This window comes from Hipposideros armiger, unplaced genomic scaffold (assembly GCF_001890085.2).
Source record: "Hipposideros armiger isolate ML-2016 unplaced genomic scaffold, ASM189008v1 scaffold_29, whole genome shotgun sequence".
NCBI lineage: Eukaryota > Metazoa > Chordata > Mammalia > Chiroptera > Hipposideridae > Hipposideros > Hipposideros armiger.
Genome location: NW_017731379.1, coordinates 6521382 through 6538081, shown reverse-complemented (window position 1 = coordinate 6538081; position 16700 = coordinate 6521382). Strand labels below are relative to the sequence as shown.

Genomic DNA, 16700 nt, shown 5'->3' with positions numbered 1-16700 from the left:
CCCAGCTCCAGGTTGAGCTGTTGTTCAGCATCTTAGCTGTAGAGGGCAGTGTCACTGGCCCTCATATGTGGGATCCAAACCGGGGTCCTCTGGCATCCCAAGCCAGTTCTTAACCATCGCGCCACTCGGCCAGCCCTTGGCTTTTTTTCTTTAAATTTCTTTTTTCTCTTCTGATTTTTAATGCTGCAAAATTATCACAGTATCAATTGAAAATAATCTTTTAACCTTATGAAGAAAATGCATTGATGCAGTGACACTTTTCCCTACAAATACAGCAGTCCATTGACAAAGGTGCACGTGTTTCCTTTTCACCCATAAGATTATATTCAATGGTATTCTTTGGTTATCAAAGTCTCTTAACTGCAGGCAATGTTATTTCCTGCACCTAAGGATGTTTATAAAAATTTGGATGACTAATGGTGCCTGCCAAGTTGAATTGACACAGTTCCTAATCCCCTATTTAATTAACATTGAGCACTCCCAAGATGCTTCAGGATAAAAAATATAAAGCAGAATGTCCTCAGGAACTTTGATATGAAACAGACACTAGACATGTGTATTTTTTTCCTACCCCATGGACTGTCTTCCTTTTCAGTTGACCTTATGCTTGAATAAATTAGGCCTCTAATCTTTTAAGTAATTCTCATGATTTCAGGTTTTTGTACTGTGGTGTAGCTGAGACTTATTCCTTACTGTAAGAAAACCTAATCATTGTGATTCAAGATTTTTTTTTTAAGTTTGGGGTGCAAGTGGCCTAGTTCCTGGCTACTTTTAGGACCTGATAATCACATTGCCTTTATTCTTCTAATTAAAATGATCCTAAATACCTGGAAAATTAAAATGCATTGTATATAGGAAGAAGGGGATCTGACTCCTGATTTCAAACTAACTGATGTAAATCATCCTGAAATTTCAGACGCGTGCCTGTGCTCTGCAAGTTTTATCTGCCATCTTGGAAGGCTCAAAGCAGTTTCTTTCTGTTGCTGAAGATACCAGTGACCACAGAAGGGCTTTTACTCCCTTCTCTGTAATGATTGCTTCCAGCATCAGAGAGTTGCACAGATGTCTTTTGTTAGCTTTGGTGGCTGAGTCATCCTCACAGACCCTCACTCAGATAATTAAGGTAAATATGCCAAGTCATCCATAGGCTCCAGAGGGGGTTTCTCTGTTTTAATTTTGTATAATGTTTTACATTGCCCAAAAGTAACTTGCCTTAAGAATATAACTAAGTAGTAATTTTACTTAAAGATATCCTATTTGGTCCTACTTGTTTGATCTTACCTACCATCTCTTTAGGTCCAAATAAATGATTTACTAAAACTACTCCGTTATTTTTAGTTTTAAGTTGTACCATTGAGAATACAAGTACTATTCCCCTTAAAAAATGACAAAACAAAACAAAAACCAAACTGATTTTCAAATAAGTGTGAAGACTTTCTTTTTAAATTAAATGCTATAAAAATGTTGGTTTTGTGCTATGGCTTAATGAGGCCTATTGATGAGCTTTTCTTGTATTTTGCAGTGCCTTGCAAATGTAGTTACAAATTCACCTTATAACCGTCTGAAACTCAGCCTGCTGACCAAAGTCTGGAACCAAATAAAGCCTTATATTTGCCACAAAGGTTGGTGGTAGTTTAAAACTCTTTGCTTCTGTGTATCAATCAAATCTAGATTGTTAGTTTAAAAAGTATTCACAGCAATTCAGAGCTAATATATAGCTCTTAAGATAGCTCTACTTTCCTCTAGTTTTCAGGAGAATCAGCTATTGCTAGAATCCCACTTTTGACTCCTGAAGCACCACTGCAAGGAAGTGAGCTAGAGAATGAATTGTAAGGTTTAATGCCTCGTCAATGCTTCAGTGTAGTAACCAGAGTATCCCTTTAGAGTTAGGATGGAGCCAAGTGCAAGGGGTTCACCTCTAGCAGATAATAGTTCGTATCCTTTAGGCATAAGTAAAGGCTGGATGGACAGTCAGAAAGACAGACCTCATCTTTTTGGAAAGAAAAACGAATATGAAACCTAACTTCCTTAACATCCTTATCTCCTCTGAAGTTCAGATAAAATTCCAGAACCTCAAATCCCCACTAACTACAGAGTCTTACTTCTAGGTATTTCCTGACTATTCCCACACATAATCCATTTGTATTGTGTATATGTACTTGCCTTTAGAACATTTGTTTGCAAGCTTTAAGATCAGACTGCATTCTGATAAGTTGAGTTTTTCAGTCACAATTACAGGACTTGAAGGAGGTATGGGTATTTTTTGTGACATGGGCGGGGTACTGGACCCGGAGTCAGCTTGAGGGTCCACAGCTCACTTCCATTTCTGCCATCTCAGAGCCATGGCCCTTTCTGAACCCTGATTTCCTCCTAACAGGAAGAATTATACCAAACTCATAAGGTTTTTATGAGGCTTAACAGATATAATGATGTATATGTAAACTTAGGTCCAGTTCTCTCCTTTTACCAATATGTAAAAATGGGATCCAGAAAGGTAAATCTTGCCCTAAGGTCACTTATCACGTTAATGGCAGAAGTAAGATTAAAACAACTCGAGTCTCCTGGCTCAGCCCCCTGCTTATTCCACTGCACCCGCGTTTCTTCCCCTGCAAACTGAGGGGAGTGGACCGTGTCTCAGAGGTCTCCTTCAAGTGTCGGGCTTTGTCCTCCAGCAACTTTTTATTATTAAAATGTTCAAACCCACAGAAAATTTGAAAGAATAGTACATTGAACACGTGTATGCCTCTACCTAGATTTAATAGTTTTTAATATTTGTCATATTAGCTTTCTGTGTCTCTTTCCAGATATATGTATCTGTGTATGTATGGATACATATTGTGGGTATATATGTATATTTTTTATATGTTTATATATTTATATAAACTTTTTTCTCTTGAACCATTTGAAAGTAAATTACAGACCTGATATTTCACCTCAGTATGCATTGCCTAAGAAGAAAGACAACCTCCTAAAAAACAGAAAACCATTCTTGTACCTAAGAAATTGACCTCAATTTCATAATATCATCTAATATCTAGTCTACATTCAAATTTCCCGATGTGTACCACATGTCTTTTATAGCTTTTTTTTTTTAAACACCTAGGCTTAAAAAATAAATAAATAAATAAAATTAAAAAAACACTTAGGTTCATTCAAGGTTCATGCATTGCATTTAATTTTTATGTCATTTAAGCCTTTTTAAATCTAAAATAGTCCCCGCCTTTTTTTTCTTTTATGATGCTGCGTTTTGGAAAAGCCCAAGCCCATTGTCTTATAGAATGTCTCACATTCTCATTTTGTCTGATTTGTTTCTTTATAATGTTATTAATTTATATTTCTGTCCCATGTATTTCCTATAAATTAGAAGTTAGGTCTAGAGGTTCGATTAGATTCAGATTAAATAAGGAAGCCATAATTCTTAACTGCCTGCAGGGATAACCATGCTCTTTATGCCAGCTGTTCCCATGGAAATAGGTTCTTACTGTTTCTTTTGACAGATGTTAATGTTCGTGTGTCAAGTCTCACACTCTTGGGAGCCATAGTGTCTACTCATGCGCCTTTACCTGAAGTCCAGCTTCTTTTACAACAGCCCTGTTCTTCCGGACTTGCCAATAGCAATCCAGCAACTCCTCACCTCAGCCCTCCTGATTGGTGGAAGAAAGCTCTTTCAGGACCCTTTTTGGAAGAAGCATCCATGAGCTCACCAAAGGGGTCTTCAGAGCCCTGCTGGCTCATTCGACTTTGCATTTCCACTGTTGTCCTTCCCAGGGAGGATTCCTGTTTGGGTATTGATGCCGCCTGTGTAGCAGGAAGCCCCTATGTACCGTCTCCCATGCGACTGGAGGCCTTACAGGTAGGAGGTTTCCTTTCCTCGTCTCTGAAATGGAAGCAGTTAGTCTTCCTTCCTAAGGTGTTGGCGAGGAGTGAGTCTGTGAAAATAATGTAAAAGCGAGCCACATGTCAGTGATGTTAGCGGGGGTTGTATTTTAGGTGTGAGTGCTTTGTTTGTGGCTGCTGTTTTGTTTTGGTGGGGAGGAGGGCTTTGGTTTTAAAGTGTTGGGTTCATTCCTTTTTGTTGGAAGCCATTTTAGTCACCTCAGGTATTATATGACAGATGAATATAATTATTATATAGTAATTCTGAAAGAAATTGTATAGTTAATCTTTGATTTCTACAACTTAAATAAATGTTTAATTCTCTATAAACTTTTCTTTGGTCTTGTATCTGCTTAGAGACAACACAATATAATTGCTTCTTCAAAGGAAGAGCCAACCCTAGATTAAAGTATTTGCTTTTTCTGTACTCAAATATGATCTAAGACATGTGTTTGGTCCTGGGGTCTCCTGCTACTTATGGTTAATATTTAACGTGTCCTTTAACCTCTTTAACCTTTAACTTTTCCAACCTTAGTTTCTTCTGCAGAAATATCCAGTTAACACCTACCTCAAAAATTTCTGCCCAGGCTTAAATGAGATCATGTTGATAATCTTATGAAACACATTTTATAAATTATAAAGCACCATAAAATGATATGATATAGTTCATTGATTTTAGTCATAAAATAAAGATCATAGTTGTTCTTCATTTCATTCAACATCATATTCAGCCCTTGGTTAAGCGTGAGTGATTTCTGAAATACTGAAACGCTTTTCTGGCTATTGCAGCCCCGCGTTCAGGCCTTGGGGTTAATGCTCTGTGCTCTTTGCAGGTGTTAGCTCATCTGGCCAGGGGCTACTTTTCAGTGGCTCAAGTCTACTTGATGGAGCTTGGAGAGGTGATCTGCAAGTGCATGGGGGAGGTGGATCCGTCCATTCAGCTTCACGGAGCAAAGGTAATTTTCATTACAAGCCACATGCTTTTTTCTTCATTTCCCTTTGTAGTCGTCTCGGTGCTGCATGTTCATCGGTTCTGAGGTTTCTTCAAGAGGTTTCAGGTAGGGAAGTCATACATTCGTCTGTTTTCAGCTCTACATATAGTCCCAAATAACTGATTTCATAAGAAAGTAACAGTGTTGTATATAGCTGGTGATTTTGCTCCTGGAAAGAATGCCTCTCTCATAGAAGTTACGGAGAAAAGAAAGCAAATCAGTTGGCAATTATTTTCACCCTTGATCTGAGGCAACCTCCAAACTGAAGTGGTCTTTTACCTCCATAGTTCTAAATACTCAGCTTTAATAATTACTTTTTTTTATCTTGACAGCTTCTGGAAGAACTGGGTACAGGCTTAATACAACAGTATAAACCGGATTCTGCCACAGCACCTGATCAGCGAGTGCCCGTCCCCATGGTAAGTAAATGGCAATTCATAGTGGGCTCGTTTCTTAGTGCTTCAGTCAGTTTCATTTCCAGGCTCAGTAATTAAGTGGAATAGATAGTATGGTTCCTTCTAGTGTTAAAAATCATGGTTTATCATCTAGGATGATGAGATACTAGCACGAATAGGTTTTATTTGCACTTCAGTTTATTCACAGTTCAGTATGTGATAGGATTATGTGGAACATAGAGCTGGCAATGCAAAAAACAATATTTCTTCTGCATAAAGCCTAGTTTGGTTACTCATCCTGCCCAAGAGGCAGACTAGAATGGCGGGAAGAGCTAAGGATTTAGCATTAGAGGGCGTGAGATCAAATCTAGCGAGCACCACTTAATGCATATGTGATTATAAGCATAATTTCCTCATTGTAATGAGGAATAAAAAATTTGAACTCAGAGGGCTATTGGAATATTGGATGAAATATAAAGATGCTGACAATTACTAGCTGCTCAAAGAATTTAACCCGCTTAACTCCCTCACCTTCCACCCCTTCCCCCACATGATTCCTATAAAATTGATGTGATTTTAGGTTGTTTCTGTTGCTCCAACACTGTGCCATTTCTTCATCGGAGGAGGAACACATGGCCTCACCAAAAAAGGCTTCTGCTTAGTGCCAAGGACAAAATGCACTTGACATTAGTGATGCTTTCTCCCTCTGCCCTCCTCACCCTGCTCATTCTCTTCCCTTCACGGTTTCCGTCACCCTCGCAGTGAATTAAGAATGTCTAGGCCCAGTCCCTTCCTTAGGGTGCTACTAAAGCGGAGATGTCTCCATTCACAGGGAGATCAGTTGAGCTTTCACACAGACCTAGGTTTGAATCCTAACTTCTCCCCTTGCTCGTCAAGTGACTTTAGGCAAGACTCTTAACTGTTCTCACTCAGGTATTGTTTCATTTGTGAAAAAGGGATATTCTTTCTGTATTATCTATTGTAGAGTAAATAAATTATCCTAAACACTTAGCAGCTTAAAACAGTATACACTTATTCTCTCACATATTTTCTCTGGGAAAGGAATTGAGAGTAGTTTACCTGGCTGGTTCTGGCTCAGGTCTCTCATGAGGCTGTTAGTTAAGATGCTGGGTGGGGTGGGCGGGGTGGCTGCAGTCAGCTGAACTTGAAGGGGGTTGGAGGCTCGAGGCTCTTCCAAGTGGCTCACTCATGTACCTAGCAAGTTAGCGCTGGCTGTTGGAATCAGGCCACACTCACTTATTCCCCATGAGGACCTTTCCAGAGGGCTGCTTGAGTGTTCTCTCGACATGGCAGCAAGTGAATCAGAAAGAGAGAGAGAGAGAGAGAGAAGCAGCAGAAGTTCCACAGTGTCATTACCACACCATCCTGTTGGTTACACAGGCCAGCCCCAGTCAGTGTAGGAGCAGTCCGCCTCCTAAACATTAGGAGGCCAGAATCACTGTGCGCCATCTTGGAGCCTGGCAACCATAGCTGTCCACATTCTTCTGGTTTGTGGTGAGGAGCGCCCCGGCTGGGTTTCCAGGAGCTAGGATTGTGGGGAGGACTGAACGGGTGCACAGGATACACAGTAAAATCCAGGACTAACTCCATGGGGCAGAGGAGTCACCAAAACTCCAGACAGATTTGCAAATGCACGTGAAATTCCAGGGTTTTTATAACTCCTGGGAAGGAAACTGGTAAAGGTACTCTACAAATCTACACATGCCTACCTTGAGGGGCTTTGAAGTGAGAGAATTCTTCTAAGTGTTTAAAATAGAGCATACTGCTTAATTTAAGAGTCTCCACTATGCACCAAGCACTGTTAGGAACTTTACACACAGTATTACATTTTATTATCACACAAACTCTGCCAAGTAGCTGTCTTTGCCCTGGCTTACTGAAGCGGAACCAAAGCTTAGACAGATTCAATGACTTGCCCAAGATGGGAAGCGACAGCTGAAGGACTGAACCCCAGCTCTGCCTCTGGATCCCATGCTCTCTGGTCTCTGGGCCATTCTGGGAACCTGGTCTCTGTGCCCATAGTGATCAGGTTGAAAGAGCCCAAGCTGGGTATCAGTGATCTGTATTTCAGTCCAGCTCTGCTGCCCACTAGCAAGTTACAGTCTTTCTTTGTGCCTCAGTTTCCCTGTGTGAATATGGAGATAATGATATACACTTCAGTTGTGCTGAGGATGATATGAGCTCATATGTGTAAAGCACTTAGAACACTGCCTGGCATATCCTAAGCTCTCTGAAAAACATTAGCTGCTATGCTATTATAGTAACGTTTTCATCTTCAGCGTCCTCCTCATTATTATAACTGTTGCTGCCTAACAGTAGCTGACTAGTTTCCTAATCAATAAAACGGAAGGATTCAATTAGTTGTTTTCTAAAGGTCTCTCATTGCCTTGGATTAAGAACTAGCAAAAGCATTTACAGAAAGTTACCACTGTAAGGAAGAATGTTTCATTACTGCAGTCACTGTGGCAGTTGCAGCAGTCACTGTGGCAGTTGCAGCGTCAGCTTAGTTCCACTGCTGCTCTGGGCCGTAGTTGTAACTGTGCCCCATTGCAGGTGGTGCTGTTCTGGACTCTGATGCTGAACGGTCCTTTACCCAGAGCCCTGCAGAACTCCGAGCACCCGACTCTGCAGGCGAGCGCCTGTGACGCCCTGTCGTCCATCCTGCCAGAAGCCTTCAGCAATCTGCCGGTAACTTTAGGAGTGTTTTCTCATCTTTACATTGTGTTTGAGCATCAGAGATGGAGTTGGATTTTGATTTTCTTTTTCATTTTAAACCAGTATTCAACATCATCTCTGAGGAAAAGGTACTTATTCTACTTGAGTGTGGGGTGAGGCCAATGGAAAAACTTAACAACCTTTATGCCTGTCTCAGGAGAGCTTTTCCTCCCTTAGAAGGCAGGTGGTAGGAGCTGGGGAAGGGAACTTTGAAGTCAAATTTCAGAAAGATTTCAAATCCAAAAGTTAGAAAGGCCAGGGTTTAGATCCTAGCTCTTCTACTTTCTGGCTCCTTGGTTATCTTAACTACTCAAAAACTGCTTTATCGTCTATAAAATGGGAATGATGTGAGTAATAACATGAAGTATTTGTAATAAGTACTTAGCTGGTACTCAACACACATGGTATTCAAACTGCTCCTGTCCTTTAGTCCTCAATGGTATTTGCATCTGTTCTTATTTATATAAATTAGCTTTTGTAAAGAAGGCAGCTTTAATGAAGTAGGAGAATAAAATGACTTAGTTCACTCAGTTGTCAAATTAAATGATCACAGATGCTGCATGTGCCCTGTACCAAGTGGGTGCTCAGGTAATAACTGGATCTGAATTGAACCTTTGTCTCTACCAAGGTCACCTTCAGGTCTCAGCACCTGAATATGGACTCAAACACGGACATGTCACAGTCACTTGTAAAAGACATCGACGCATAGTTATTTCATTCTTGCTTTTTCTTTGCCACCTTTCTCATTGCAGAGTGACTGGCAGGTCCTGTGCATCACGATGCTGCTTGGGCTGAATGACAGCAAGAATCGTTTAGTGAAAGCCGCGGCCTCGCGGGCCCTTGGAGTCTATGTGCTTTTTCCCTGTCTGAGACAGGTCAGAGTGAGCCTCCGTAGCTCTTCTGTGCCTTTTTTATAGTCCATAGTGATCCTTTTCTTGGTGAATATAGAGTTTCTGAGTTGGACAGTAAAGGAAATTAACTTGCTTTGTAATCTGGTTTTCTAAATTGCTACTAAAATATGGTAATACCCTATAGTTCCTTTATTTTTGATTGCTTAGCACACTATCTAGGACCCTACGTGCCCAGTAAATGTTTAATGAATAATTGAAAAAAATGAGATGAGACATTACCATGTGATAGTAATAATTTAGAAGGCTGATAGAGTTTTTACTAAGAAGGAAATAAATTTCTCCTTCACTCTCATTTGTGACATTTATCTCACTAAGTGTGTAAGTTTTGGAAATGTATTTCATTGTCAACATCATTTCTCAATGTGGACATCAGTTCAATCACAGAATTCACATGTAATTGTCACAAGCCAGGATATAAGATGTGTTTACAAGAGCAAATCCATATGCCTCTTGGGTTGTGCATGGCACATACCAAAACGTGGAAAACCTTCCCCTGGAATTTTAATGTCTTGGGATTTTAATGTTCAAATTGTAATATATAAGAACAGTAAATTTACTGAGTAAATGAATTTTGATTTCCAAATAGAAATTTGTGTAAAGGCTTATCATGTTATCTGAAAACAAACTTGAGAATTTCCAAGGTAGTGGTGTGAACTCCTAAAAGTAACTGCAGTATTTCTTGTTGTTTATCTTATAGGATGTCATATTTGTTGCAGACACAGCCAATGCAGTACTGATGTCACTTCAAGACAAGTCTCTGAATGTCCGGGCAAAAGCAGCCTGGTCTCTGGGCAACCTGACAGACACTCTGATTGTTAACATGTAGGTGATGCAGCTCGTTTTCCTGGGTGACTGCTGGGGCTGAGGTCCCAAGAGGAAATCTTGGCTCTACTATAAAAGAATGAGCAGTAATTCCCCCGTGTTATGCAGTCAGTCTTCCGGCATTGTTTTGTTTTATATTCCTTCAAGCAATAAGATTAGTAAGCTGTTTTATACACACACACACACACATATATATATATATATATACAATAAGCTGATATATATATTAATATATGTATGACTTGTATTCAACTTTTGTTATCAGTATATATTGAGTATTACAATTTTAATACAGTGTTTTTCCCTTAAAATGTGTATACATTTTTTTGGCTATATATATATATATATATATATATATATATATATATATATATATATATATATAATATTTGGCACACTGTGTGTGTGTGGGTATATATGGTGCCAAAAATATGTATACACAATTTAAGATAGGAAAAGACTGTATTAAAATTATAATACTAAATATATACCGATAACAAAAGATGAATACAGGTCACGTTTGACTTCTGCAATTACAAGAAGTGCTCCAAGTGGTCACCATCAGCATAATTTTAATACAGTTTTTTCCTTTCTTAAAATGAGTATACATTTGTTTGGCACCCTGTGTGTGTGTGTGTGTATACACATATATATGTATATGTGTGAATATATGTATATACATATGTGTACATATATATGTATGTATATAAATATACATATATATAGATACTGTATACTGATACAAGAAATATATCCACATTATAGAAAATGTGGAAAATATAAAAGTGTATATTCAGAATTTTCATAATGGTTGCCCTGCTTCTTAAATACCACATTTGTATTTTTTTAAGTAATATATTCACAGGTTAAGGAAAAAGCCCAAATAGTACAAAAGGATATTCAGTGTAAAGCCTTTCTCTTGCCTTAATCTCCTAATTCCCCTCCCCAGGGGCAGCTGTTGTGATTCATACACAAGCGTCTTGCTTTTTGTTGTTTAACTCTGTCATATAACATGTATAAGCACGCTTCTGACTTTTTATAAATCATTATTTATTATTACACAATCATCACTGTGCGATGATGGCTTAACCATTTCCCTGTTATTGAACATGTACGTTGTTTTAGGCTTTTATATGCAGTGAAAATTTTTGTGCATGAAATCTCCATTTGAGATATTTCTCTTGGTTAGATTCCTAAATGTGGACCTACTAGGTCAAAAGGTATAAACTGTCAGGTCTTGGTTACAAGCTGAACAGATTTGTTAAGCTGTTTTCCTAAAGTTTTTATAGTTTTACTAAGTGAATATATGAGTATTTGTATATGTATTCATTGTAAATGGGTTTTACCTTTTGACATTTTGCCTGCTTTGGATGGAACAGGGAAACACCAGACCCAAGTTTCCAAGAAGAGTTCTCTGGTCTTCTGCTCTTGAAGATGTTGCGATCAGCTATAGAAGCAACCAAGGATAAAGACAAGGTGAGCCCACAGCAAAATCTCGGATTTGTCAGGTGTAATACTTAGTGTATTACCGTTTTACTCCATCAGATTTTTCCTTATTTAAAGGAGCATGTACTCAGGTTATAAAGTGGCCCACTCCACACTTTTACAGTTTCTTTCCTATCTCCTATCTCATGAAAACGATCAGTGCCATTTGTAATACTACTACATGATGTGTCCATGTTTGTTTAATATTAATCTGTGTTTTTTCCAGAAAATCTGTAAGTAGACTTGACAAGCCAGAAAGATGAGCAGCCCTTGGTTTTGAATATCCCATTACACTAATAAGTTTAAAAAGCATAGACCGGGGCTTTAGGGTCAGACAGACATGGCTCACATCCTAGCCTGCACTTTAGTATAATAGCTGGGTGACCTTTGGTGCATTATTTAACTTCTCTGAAGATCAGTTTCCTTATTTATAACATGGAAGTTGTTACCTACTGGACTCTGAGATATCTTATGTTAAAGCACCTAGCACAGTACCTGACCTATACTAAGTGCTTAATTTAGCATAGTGGTTCTGAAAATCTGGGAAGCCCTATCTCAGACTAATTCAATCAGCATTTCTGGGGATAGGGCCTGGGAATTGGTTTTAAAAATGAAAGCTCCCCAGATGATTCTAGTATGCTACAAAGGAAAAAAAAATTTTTTTCTAGTAGAAACGAATTGGGCTGGAATTATGAAATACAGCTTCTCCTCCCAGCCTGGCTGCAAACCAGCAGTGTCTGTCCTATTGCCCCTGGGCTTCACATGCCATCTCTGTAAATCGAGGAAGATGGATCTCTCTGAAGTCTAATCTAACACTAAAAATATCAGGGCGACGAGTTCTGTAGAACCTCATCTTTCTGATGGCTCAGAATGTTTACTACACAAGACCTTGCAGGGTTCTGAGAACTTGCACCTTTACACGCTGCGTCTTTCATTAGCTCTCCTACTTCAAGGTATCTAGGACCTCCTGGCTTTTTTAAAGCTGAAATTGTATTTTCTGAAAGTTCCCTTTGACAAAACAGATTTTTAATGCTTTTACATTTTATTCTAGGTAAAAAGTAATGCAGTCCGGGCCCTTGGAAATTTGCTTCATTTTCTGCAACCATCTCATATAGAAAAACCCAGGTTTGCTGAAATCATTGAGGAGTCCATCCAGGCCTTAATTTCTACTGTTCTAATTGAGGCTGCCATGAAAGTCCGATGGAATGCTTGTTATGCAATGGGAAATGTATTTAAAAATCCTGCTCTTCCATTAGGTAAGAAAGTTTTCCTCTTCTCTAGTAGAGGGTTTCTTTGGACAGCACACACCAGTCTACAATGCTATTAAAGATGTTTATCACAATATTATTTATCACAGTAATAAGAAAATGGAAACATACTGAACACCCAGGTTTAGGGGAATGGTCTGAGATAAATCATAGTTTCTGTATTCAATGGGATATTTTGTTGCCATTTAAAATTACATAAAAAGTTTTTGATAAACTGATGTTAAGCAAACTAAAACAAGACATGATATTGTTTCTCCAGTATGATCTCAATAAGTGGGTAAGAAAAAGACTGAAAGGAAATTTGCCTAATTATTAACAGTTGTTGCCTCTGGATGGGATGATGAGTAGGATTATTTTCTGCTTTCATTTTCTAAATTTTCTACAATGAATATATACTGTTTTAAAAATCAGGGAAAAAAAATAAAGGAAAAAACTGGCATGGGAGAAAGAGGCTACAAATTGGAAATCCCATATAAGCCTTGGTACTACCCTGTTTCCCCGAAAATAGGACCCAGCCAGAAAATAAGCCCTCGCATGATTTTAGGTGCCAGAATATGGCACCTTGGCATACTGAATATTTTAAGTTAAAGGAGTTTGTGGGAAAGGCTCCCTTCTCCCTGAAACAGGTCATAAAACCCTCATGAGGGGTGCATGCCCTCCATATCCTGGAGGAATCATGCTATGGCTTCTTCTCTGGCTAGGTCTTAATTTTCGGGGAAACACGGTAAAGTGGAATGCTGCATATAAGGAGGGCACCTGTCTCTAATGACATGCTATGCACCTCGATAGATCACCAGTGGCTAATGCTGCTGAGGCACATAAATGCTAGCATTCGCCTTATACATTTGTTTCTGTGGCAAGATTTGAAACATAAGGGTGTGTTCCTGGAGAGGAAAAACCATTCTGGACCAGCAGAGCATGCATCAAGTTAGGGGACTCTGGCTCTGCTCCCTCTCATTGCCAAGAGCATCCAGGCAGACCAGTCAGCTGGGAGCTGGTGGAGAAGTAGGCTCGTGTCTTTCTCCACGGAGGAAAGAGCCTAAGGAGCCTTGGAGGGTTGGTGCTCGCTGAGGTGGGTGTCTGCTTGGCTGTCTTTGGAGGCAACAAAGAAGTTGGAAGGGCTGGGAGTGTTAGGAAAGCTGCGTTCTGCTCTGCTGCCCATCTTGATGACTATGAACCCCCCCAAAATGGAAGGAAGGGTAGTGGGAGTGGTAGCTCTGACGAGGAAGAAAGCAGGCTGGTTTTCTGGGGCCAACAGGGGGGGAAAGAAGACAGAAATCTGGGCATCATCTTCTCAAAATTAGAAAATTGAGCCTTCATTTAACCCGAGGACTCTCTTCCCCAGTCACTGCTTAGATAGTATTTTCTTTTTCTTTGCAGTAAAATGCATGACTTGTTATGGCCAGAGCAGTGTCTGGATGCTAATCTGAGTAATAAAATACCCTTTTGCCAGCACGAACAGGACGAGGCATAGTTGTGCAGTGTGCACACTGCTCAGGAGTACCCAACTGAGAGGATAAGTGGGGCTACACTTTAGTCTGTGCTCCTCCCACCAAGCCTTACTCCCTCAGGACAGCACCCTCCCAGGGAAGAAGTCTCTTTCAAAGTCACCAAAGTCCCTGTTTCTGTAGCAGGGGCTCTGAGCATGTGGCAGGCTTGTCTAGGGAAAGAGGGAGGTTTGGGAGTCAGTACTCAGCCACTTACCTAGGATCTCACAGTTAATCACTCAGCATCCCGATTCCATAGGATAATGATGAGAATTAAAACATAAACTGACTAACTTGAGCACTGGTGTATATATGCTTCCTTCTGCACTTCTCCCTCTCTCTGTACTTACTTCTAAGCCTTCATGTGTTTTAATGCCCGTGGCCTCTTTCTAGGAACAGCCCCGTGGACCACCCAGGCCTACAATGCCCTGACGTCGGTCGTGACATCGTGCAAGAACTTCAAAGTGCGTATCAGATCTGCCACTGCCCTTTCCATCCCGGGCAAGAGAGAGCACTATGGGTCTGTTGACCAGTATGCCCAGATCTGGAACGCATTGGTCACTGCCTTACAGAAGAGCGAAGACACCACGGACTTCCTGGAATTCAAGTACTGTGCTAGCCTCCGGACCCAGATCTGCCAGGCACTGATTCACCTCTTGAGCTTGGCCAGTGCCTTAGACCTGCCCTGCATCAAAGAAACTGTTGAATTGGATGGAGACATGATTCAGTCCTATATCCTACAGTTTTTAAAATCAGGAGCAGAGGGAGATGACACGGGAGCCCCCCACAGCCCACAGGAAAGAGACCAGATGGTCAGAGTGGCCCTGGAGCACATAAGCAGTGTGCAGGCACTGGCTGGAGACACAGCCAAAAGGGCCATCCAGGGCTTCTTAGAAGATACCCTGACTGTTTATTTTGATTCATCTGGATCCTAAGTAGCACTCCTAGCATTAACAAATTGGTGGCTCTCCCACCGTGCTTTACAGGGGTCAAGTGGTAACAGGAAGACATGAGCTTGAGAATCCAATATGTGGGATTTAATCTTGGGGGCAGATATAACCCATCCACTATTTATTTAGAATGGGTTAGCAGCTACTTAAGTTTTTCTAAAAGGGCCCAGTCACTTCAGAGAGTGACTCTGCTGCACTGGCCATGGTCTGGGGTATTGGAACCTCTGCCCCATGTGCAGCCAGGAGCCGAGAAGTTGGGCTGTAGTGTGGGCTGAGTAGATAAGGAGGTTGTGAAGGGTTATTGAGTCTCAGAAGATTTTTTAAAAAAGAAAGAACAAAAGGTTTTTAAGAATAAGAATGTTGCATATGGTGTCTGTGGGAATTGTTTTTCTTTTGTAATAAACTAATGAAAGACAGCCCATAAACTCCTATTTTTATGAAATTGCATTTATAGAAAGCTGCAAGCAGTGCTGATGTCCAGCCAGTTTGCGCTGGTGCAGCCGCATCAGTTGCTAAAATACTAAAACAGTTCCTTATAGGTTGGTAAATAGCTGCTGTGCTAAACTCCCTAAGTACCCACCCTGGAAGCCCCCTCCACACCTGTCTAAGGAAGTGGCTTGTTTTCTTGTCATTTTCATAAAAGTAAAAATGTGGCATATATACCTTATTCCTGGTTCTTTGGGCTTTCACTGGTGGGTTTCTTGATGAAATATTTGTGAAATGATTTCAAATAGTTTCATTTGATGAATCACTCTTATCCTTTGCTTATCTTGAATAAAATCTAATTTTTTTCTTTTTAAAACTTTTGCTTCTGTGAAGGTTTCCAGGTCCCTGAAAACAGATGTTAAATGTTCGTATGCAGGGAAAGACCAGACCGGGTTAAGCATTTCTAGAAATTCCAGTAGGATTCCATGAGTCCGAGGCATGGGCTTCTGTCCTGATGGGATGTTGACTCTCTCCCCACCGAGGCGTCGTGGGCGTACACCAGGGGCAGGCGTTCCTCTCAGATGCCCTAGGCTGGTGCCTCAGCAAGGCTGCCATCGGGAAAGGCAATGCAGAGGATAGAGGGTGGACTTATTTGATGCAGAAACAGTAGACAGTCTGACTCTGATTCAGAATTCTAATTCAGAATGCCAAATTCTGAAATATCTTTTGATATTTAAAAGAAAAAATTTGGAGGAGGCGGGTTATCCTGGCACAGATAGCTAGAGCTTATTCATTAAACTGGCAGTATTATGGCATATCACTTATCTTCCTATTTGAACCTTTCCCATGACCACTAAAGGAAACATGAATTCCTAACTGCTCTAAACTCAAGCAAGGCATACACTGGAACCTGTTTTGTGGTATTAGTTAGTAGTAAAGCAGGAGTCTCAAGGTGATTACAGGGCAGACGGAGACTTCCCATAGCACACCTGGCCAACAACTTCCTTGATTTTGATATTCATACATGAATCCAAACCAGGAGCAGAATCACACCATCTCACCAACGTAAGAGCTAAGTGAGTTGTAGTTACTCTGGTTCATTCCGCCTTTACTTCATTAATACAGTGCAGTGGTTAAGAGCCTGGTCCTGTATCCTGGCTCTGCTGCTCTATGTGAACGTCCTTTAACCTCCCTTGTGCCTCAGCTTTCTCACCTGTAAAATGGGGATAATAGTACCTACCTCGTAAGGATGTTATGATTAAATGTGTTAATACATGGGAAGTTCTCAGAACAGCTTCTGGTACTCAATCAATGTTAGATACTTATTTTCCTTGAATTTTCAGAGCACTAGG

The 16700-nt window shown here is 40.3% G+C and overlaps 1 protein-coding gene across 2 annotated transcripts in view; it reads left to right on the top strand.

Annotated features, from left to right (window-relative positions):
• HEATR6 (HEAT repeat containing 6) overlaps positions 1-15724 on the top strand; it is a 35791-nt gene extending 20067 nt beyond the window's left edge. For both annotated transcript variants that reach the window (XM_019636789.1, XM_019636790.1), the window contains 11 exons: positions 917-1123; positions 1523-1622; positions 3498-3853; positions 4710-4832; positions 5201-5287; positions 7838-7972; positions 8752-8874; positions 9608-9732; positions 11112-11208; positions 12269-12473; positions 14366-15724. In XM_019636789.1, coding sequence (XP_019492334.1) covers positions 917-1123; positions 1523-1622; positions 3498-3853; positions 4710-4832; positions 5201-5287; positions 7838-7972; positions 8752-8874; positions 9608-9732; positions 11112-11208; positions 12269-12473; positions 14366-14907 — 2100 coding nt within the window. In that variant the 3' untranslated portion in view covers positions 14908-15724. The remainder of the gene's footprint in view (positions 1-916; positions 1124-1522; positions 1623-3497; positions 3854-4709; positions 4833-5200; positions 5288-7837; positions 7973-8751; positions 8875-9607; positions 9733-11111; positions 11209-12268; positions 12474-14365) is intronic.
• The last annotated feature ends 976 nt before the right edge of the window (positions 15725-16700 follow it).